This window comes from Cyprinodon variegatus, unplaced genomic scaffold, assembly GCF_000732505.1.
Source record: "Cyprinodon variegatus isolate N-32 unplaced genomic scaffold, C_variegatus-1.0 Scaffold1539, whole genome shotgun sequence".
NCBI lineage: Eukaryota > Metazoa > Chordata > Actinopteri > Cyprinodontiformes > Cyprinodontidae > Cyprinodon > Cyprinodon variegatus.
This window is the reverse complement of record NW_015151992.1, coordinates 15,394-23,345: the sequence shown is the minus strand read 5'-3', so window position 1 is coordinate 23,345 and position 7,952 is coordinate 15,394. Positions and strand designations below refer to the sequence as shown.

Here is a 7,952-nt window from a genome sequence, read left to right as displayed (position 1 = left end):
TTCCTTGGAAAATATAAAAACATGTTTGCTTTGTAGTTAAATGGCAAAAGACTGCATTTAAAATGTAATTTATTTTTATTGTTGCTGAAATAAAACAAATTGAAAATGGATCCACTTGTTCAGGCAGTATTTACACAAAGGAGTAAAAAATGTTTAATAAAATACATGAATAAAAATAAAAAAAAACTCAAAACGTAACTTTTTAAGCAGATTTTTTTACCATTGTTGACAAAAAAAAAATCTATGAACGGAAAATTAAAAAAGAAAAAAAAAAACAGTCCAGAAAGGAAACTTTAAATAAAAGCTTCTTGTCAAATAACGGTTTTAAGCATAACTGATGTTTTCTCAGATTCTGTATCTTTAAGTATTTAAAAACTTTTATTCTATTGTTTACATGTTTTTACAGATTTTATTTTTAAGTGTAACTTTTTCAGATTAAGTTAATTGCATTACACAGATTCTCTTCACAACTTCTGCAATGAGGAGTAAAGATGTATTTCTATTGGTCTGCATTGACATTAGCAAAACCATTTTTAAGAGCGAGTTTAATACGCTTGAAATAAAGAGAATATGATCTGTTAAAATTGATTATATATATTATATTATTATATATATTATATATTATAATAGAATTCTGCACATATGCAAAAATTTGACTTATGTTAAAGAGATAATCCATTATTATTGCTTACCTGACCAAATCAATATCACAAAAGTTTCATTAACTTGATGCTATACTCTGGTTAAAAAGTGTTCCTTTAATTTTTTTAAGTAGTGTATTACAACTGTTTTTTACCCACTGATCACAGCAAATATAGCTGCCATTGTTCCAGGCAGAGAAAGGATAGGGTAGCTCCGCCCACAGCGCATCAGACCCACTTTTCCACCGTGCAGCCAGAGCAGCAAAGATGCATCAGCCACGTGTCAGAACTAAACTTTTACAGGCATTAAATATGAACGAGGAGGTGCATTTTGCTGCTCCTGCTGCTTGTGGTCTGAACGTAGCATCAATGTTAGCATATGCACGGTAAAGCAGCTTGAAGCCTTTAAAGTATCAACATGCTTTTAACTAATATCAGAACAATGTTTGATGCTACATATTTACAGTAAGCCACACAGGGTGTTTGTCCATTATTGAATATTTAGCAAAATAATTTTTCATTTTCAGACGAAAAACATTTGAAATGTTCAGGATGTTTCTGCAGGCGTGTCTAGGCTGTGCTGCTGAATGTTCCATGGAAGCCATATGGGATGTTGACTGGAACCACAGCCCTTCCCAGCTCCTCGAACGTCTTTGCATCCAAAACAAGAAGGAACGTACTCTTGTCCTGCAAGGAAACCCAAGCACAAACAGGAATTAGTTGGAACTGCACACTCTGCGAAGGGTGAAGGTTGAAGAAACTATTTTCTTATAAACTAGTGTTGAGTAAACGTGGTTTATGCTGGCAGGACCTTTATGACTACTGTAGTTTGACTTGATTTCCCCACTGTGAGGTTTTAAAGCTCCCCCAGTTCGAATGCGTGTTTGACTGACCTTGTTTGGAGTTATGACCACAGACAGGATGACGCCGTCGTCTTCCTCTGTGGCATTGGGGCGGGGTACAAAGATCGGCTCAGAGGGATACAGACCAGGATGGTCCCACACCTTTTATGGAGGAGAATGTGTTACATTTACATCATTTTCCCCAATTTTTTTATTATTTTTTTTCTCAAATTACCTTCATTTGTTTCCTTTGCAGGTCCATCTTCAGCAGGGTGTCTCCTACAAGGTGTCTGAAGCCACAGCCATAGAAGTAGCGATATGGATGCATGTTGTACCTGCCATAATTGATCTGGGGGAACTCCAGACCCCCATACTTGTGGAGATCCTCCCCATGGAGGTCCTCATGGGTACAGAAGACCTAGAAGTAAAAGTTTGCATCAGAAACAACATTTGAGCGAGACAGCGTTTTTAAACAGTTTGACTCAATTTATAACCTTGTTCTTTCCAATCCTAATAGCGGTGGCTGTGCAGTCGGGCAGGTCAATCAGATTCTGGTTGTAGGGTGTGGAGGGATCAATCCTGAGAGGTAGCACGAAACGCCGAGGAAAGACTCTACACAGGGTGTTGTAGACCTGGAGAGAAAACATAAATCCTATGAGACTCGGGTTAAAGCGAATCTTTTGCAATGAGAAGCAACAAAAACTCTGCAGGCTGCATGGCGACTGAGTGATTAGCTTGTTTCTTTGCAGCAAGAAACTCAAATTCTGATTGATACAAAGAGGGATGGATCTATGCCTTTAGGTTGTTTCCACCAAATTTTGTGTCTCTTATCTGACACCCTGACCTTTTCCAGTACAAACAGCTGATAATTGCTTTCTTTCCAGGGTTGCTGGGCCCCCCTGGGATATAGGTTGAGGAGTTCAACCATCCAGTAGAGGCTTGGGGTAGAGCCATATCTCCTCCACATCCAGGGGAGGCAGTTGAGGTGGTCTCTACTGTAAAGGGAGGACGCCCAGAAAACAACCAAAGGCATGTTGGAGGGACTATGTCACTCGACTGGCACCGTAATACCCCCGGCTTCCCCCATTAGAGCCTGAGATGGTGTCAGGAGAGGGGAGTGTGGCCTAGTGGTTTGGGCATTGTGCTGGAATCCAGAGGTTCTGACCTCAAGCCCCACTCCCACAGACTGACTCTTTTGGTCCCTGAGCAAGATCCTTAACCCCACACTGCTCCCCGGGGCGCCGCACAATGGCAGCCCACTGCTCCCCAAGGGGAGGGGTTAAGTGCAGAAACTTAATTTGGTTGCTCTGTACTTGTGACAGTGTAAGAACAATAAAAAGTTGAAATAAAAAAAGTCTCTGCTGAGACTGCGTTCCCTGCAAGCCTGTGCCAGATAAGCGGATAACATTGGATGGGGTAATGTCTGATGAGGTGGTTTGTTTCCTAGCCTGAGCTAGATTCTAGTGTTGATCAGCCTCAGCATCCGACTCAGAAAGACCGGAGTTATTTTACTGAAGACAAGAAAAGGGAACATTGTCAGTTCATTAGCGGATCAATTGTAAACGAATGAACAGATTCTACAGACATTTTTTATTTATTTAAAGGTATGGGGAGGATTTTTTTCTAATTTTAAAAAAGAACTGCTTCTCCAGTTAAAAAAAAAGCACATGCACAACCCTGTACCTGCTGCTCCCGAGAGGGAACACCTATTAAACACGTGCGAGAACGTGCACGAGCCCATTTCTCCTCGTGCACGCTCTGTTTACATGTTGCTATTTGCATCGCTCATACAAGCTTACTTTCAAAAGAAGATTTGCAATTTTTTCACTATGTCAGACTCACTAAGTGAAAATTCATTTACGACTAGGAAACGTTTTTAAAAAACATGTCAAGTCAATTGTTATACAGATATTGTGAATGCAAATATATGTGTGTCTCTGTAGCTACAAGTATGTTTATAGCTAACTTTAGCATGCTATTGGCCAATAAACAAGTTATCATCTAGCAGATTTTTTAATTTTTTTATTTATTTAGAGCTTTCAAGAGGAAAGTCCTGTAGGATCTGATATGGACTACGAGCCGTTGCCTTGTTTCCCGACCAAGATCTCCAGAATGATTGACAATTAGGAGGACCACCTTTTTTGATGATCCACCTGAAAAAAGAACATCTTCCCCTATACCTTTAAATTTGGTAAGGAACCAGCTCGCTTGTGAGTTTTAGCTAAAGGTATAAGTCACAATTTGGGGCAGAATTTGTTGCTTAGCAGAGGTCTGTGCTCTCCAAATAGGTTTTTTTAGTTGAATACGCTTTTATTTTTTCAATCCTCTCTAAATCTGAGATAGAATTAGCTTGTTTTGAAATTCAGGAACTTGTCTTTGCTGCTTTGAGATGTCTGAATATAGATATGTGTCTTTAAAAAGTAGGGTGCATCTGACAAATAAGCTGTTAAGTTTACAATGTTTGGGAATTTTGTTGCTCTTGATCATCTTACCTCATCAAGGGCCTCTCCCGACTTGCGAAGGTTCTGAATGTTGTAGTTTGCTATAGCCTGTCCGTCGTCTGAAGCACACAAGTCGATGATCAAGAAACCCTGGTCCTCGTATGCGTTGATTTGGTGAAAGGTAGACATGGCCTTGGCAAGATAAGTGATTGAGCTTTCCTGATGGTCAGAGACAGAGATGTTACAGCTGGATGGAGCTAATGACAGACTGCTGAACTTTTAGGGAACCTTGTCCCAACCTTTCCAGTCTGTTTGTGAATCAGGTGAAGGATGGTGTTGAGTTTTGGGTTCCAGGAGAGGCAATCGCTGATGCTTTTCCTGGTTAGTTTGCCAGTGGCAATCTTTAGCAGGTCCATCTTGATGGGCTGCTCAATGAACACCAGGTAGTTCTCAGACATTGCTAAAAACACACAATCAGAGGATTTTATCAGCTTGTTATTTGAATGCTGCAAGTGTGGAAAGAACTATTCAAGAATCTGGCATAACTAAATTCACCATGGATTTCCACCAACATGTTGCTCCTAACACAAACTTTTATCAACTTTTTGGTCAGAGTGCTGACATCAATCTTTAGAGGTAACTAAAGATTAGTTATCTTCTCAATTATTTGACTGCAGAAGTACCATAAAATTACATAAATCTATCAATCAGTAACTTTCTAACATTAAAGCCTTTTTCTTTTTTTTACATATTTACATACTTTGATAGTCCTCTGGTTCTTGGATGAATGAAAGGCATTTGGTATCTCACCCTTTCAGGGACATGGGTAATTCTGTGCTAATCATAGATCAGTTTTATTTTTGGTTTTCACTGTTTTACATAAACCAAAAGGAAAGTTGTAAATCAGGTTAAAGCAGCAGATCTTTGACTGACCGAAGCTGTGGTAGTAAGATGGTTTGGTTTTGTCCTCCGCTGGAATGGTGCACAGCACCGTTGTGCCCTCCAAGGTTTCATCCTCGGCTTCCTTGGTTGGAGGCACTCTGATAATGTTGTAGTACGCGCCTGGCAGCGCAGACAAAACAGATCATTTAAACCTGAGAACAGGGATGATGTTGCCTCCCTTAATCTTGACATATGATGTAAATACCTTTGCTGCTGTAGGAATTGCCCATGTTATACGCTGTTCCATCCGGTTCAGTATGAGGATGTGCAGTAGCTCCATTTACTGCGATAAATTTGCTCCAGTCCACCTAAAGCATATGAATGCATTTGTAGAAATAATAATTAGTGTCAACTTCATTTCCATTCTAGTTTAATTTCTTTATGAGGTCATAATGTTTATGGAGACAAGGCTATTCCTACCTTCTGTGTTGTTTCCAGGGTCTCGGGGTCCACCTTGTGCATGATATTACTTTCTGTGCTGACATAGAAATCCCCCTTGTAGTTCACAATGCTCACATTGGCATTGTCCGTAGGTTCTAGAAGGAAAGAAGAAGCTGTTAGTGTCCAATTGGGACTTCCCATTCTGTCTTTCTAAGCAGTTGTGTGATAGTATGCAGCACTCACTTGGTAATTCAAACCTTGACAGGAAGCGCTGGAAGAAGTTTTTACATGGGTCCGGCATGGTGATGGTCCCAAACTCCGCCACCACAATGCGGTTCTGCTCCCTGTTGGATTGGTAGCTGTCGCTTGACAGGAAGCGGCTCTTATAGGTAACCTGCCCGTTGGATATTTTGAACTGGTGCAGGAGAGCCATCCCATCGAACCAGTGGTTGAACCTTTGGTTGGTGGAGAGATCAGTAGAAAGTTTGGTCATGGAGTCTGGAAAGCTTTACTCTCTTAGCTCCTTTTCACTAGCCTCGTGAGACCATCCTGATCTCGCGAGCTTTCAAGGTTTCACTAGCTAATCAGTCTGGAGACTCTCCGTTAAAGAAAATTTGGAGCCGTTCACCAAACGAACGTCCAATCAGCGTTGGCTTTGAGGCGGGTTGAGGTGTGACGCAACGAGAAGCGCGACAGTTCAGTCTAAAGAACATGGCGGCTTCAGCCGATGAAACTAGCGTTAGCGTGGCTATCGAGCAAGTTTTATGGGAATTACAGAGTATTTCTTCACTGAAAGAAGAAATACTCTGTAATTCCGACTGGTTTCGGCAAGAGTAGCCTGGCTTGTGTTTTCGTCGTCGCTCTGTTAGTACGTCATATGCTTCGTTGATCTGATTGGTTTATTTGGCCCGTCTATCACCAACATAGGCCAATCAGCTAACCAGTATTTTCGCCCCTTCCCAAAATTACTTCAACGGAAGGTTTCCAGATGGATATGCGGAGCAAATCCATCTGGAGGAGTCAGGTTACCATTTCACTGACTAAAAGGGAAAGCTGGATGTTGAACACACCTGTGGTTACCTATCTCAAACTTTCCAGGCCCATTTCTCAAGAGGTTCCCGTTGATCCAGTCTGGGATGGTGCCGATGATGTTGGTGCTAATGGGCTCTGGAGAATCTTCCACTGAGGTTACGATCTTCTCAATGCAAGGAAGACCCTGAACATTGGTGAAGGGTTTGGGACTCTTCCTAGATTTGGATGTTTTGTCCCCTGTGGGGAAATAAAATCAGCCTTCTGAGCATTATTAGAGGAGCAAAGTTTGTAGTTTCATCAGCTTACCCATAGAACTTCTCTTATGGTGCTTGATGATGTCCATCTTCTTCCTGTTAAATCTGTTGCCGTTATTGTCGGGTTCCTCTGGTGCTTCTGGTTTTTCAAAATGGTGTTGCAGTTTTATACTCACCCCCTGACTCTGGCCCGCCTACCAAAGCCCAAATCTTTCACTAAAACTAATTTGATGCTTGCATAAAGCCTACAGAAAACAGTGGTGCTTAGTTTTCAAAAATAGCATCACTGGTACATTTGTTTAGAGCAATAATCAAATATTACGCTCTTGTCAAACTGAAAATCATCTCTGGTTTTTATCAATAGCTTCTTTGTCTCATTTCAGATGTTCAGGTCAATTATCTCTTGCTTTTTTAAGATTGGGAAAGCAGATAAATTACTGAAAGCTATTTGTGAACAACATACATCTGTTTCAAATGTCATCAAAACCTAGGAGGTATTTATTAACTGTTTGACTCCTTTGAATCTATGTGCTGCAGAACCACCTTTGGTTGCCATTACACTGCTTTGATAGAGGTCGCTACCTGCTTTGAGTTTAACTATTTTTTGTTTTTGCTCTATATAAAGGGAGCTGTAATATAAATTGGATTGAAGTGAGCTGTTTTAACAGTGGGGTAATAACGAGGAAAAGTTCAAGGCTGAATGCAAAAAATAAATGAAAATAAATGAATCATCCAGGTCAGAGTCGTTCCAAAAAAGTTAAAAATCAATCCACTGGACTTTGTCTCCAAGTTTGAAGTCGTTTCTCTTCCATCCAGGAAGCTTTTTCTATTCAAAATGTCAGAAATAGAGTTGAGTTCCAGGTTTTATAAAGTGAACCAAAAACCTAATCGAGCTCAACTCTATTTCTGTCATTTTGAATTGAAAAAGCTTCCTGGATGGGAAGCGAAACGACTTCAAACTTGGAAACAAAGTCCAGTGGATTGTTGTTATTTTTTTTAAACTTTTTTGGTATAAGCAAAACATATTTTATCTAAGAGGGATTAGATTGGAACAGAATTCAAAATATGGTATGAACATTTGAGTTATCTGAAGCTGGAGTTCAGATGTGGCTGCTAAGTCAATGGATACGTGAACAAACAGCCTTATTAACACCAATAGCAATAATGCTACTCTTTCATTGATTGGTCTGTACCTTGATGTTGAGTCTCTGTAGGGACAAGATTTTTTCCCCCTTTATTTTCAGGTCAGAGCTTCTAGAGAGGATTCACTAGAACTTAGAGTTGGTCTTCCACCACCCTGAGCTGTCACTTCTCCTTCAGTCAACATGGGACAGTTAAAGGAATAGTACACCCAAAACATGATTAGCCTTCATTTTCTACTCACCCCCATGCTGAACAACACTCTGGAGTACTTTTTTG

At 40.4% G+C, this 7,952-nt stretch overlaps 1 protein-coding gene across 1 annotated transcript; it reads right to left on the bottom strand.

The window, feature by feature from the left end:
* Positions 1–874: 874 nt before the first annotated feature.
* LOC107103837 (beta,beta-carotene 9',10'-oxygenase-like) lies at positions 875–6,658 on the bottom strand. Its single transcript, XM_015403673.1, has 12 exons — positions 6,586–6,658; positions 6,318–6,516; positions 5,491–5,702; positions 5,287–5,402; positions 5,072–5,174; positions 4,858–4,986; positions 4,224–4,384; positions 3,976–4,143; positions 1,978–2,115; positions 1,719–1,901; positions 1,535–1,645; positions 875–1,328 (listed from the first exon to the last, which is right to left on the bottom strand). Exons 1-12 carry the CDS (start codon positions 6,620–6,622, stop codon positions 1,212–1,214), a joined length of 1,674 nt encoding a protein of 557 aa, XP_015259159.1. The 5' UTR covers positions 6,623–6,658; the 3' UTR covers positions 875–1,211.
* Positions 6,659–7,952: the final 1,294 nt, after the last annotated feature.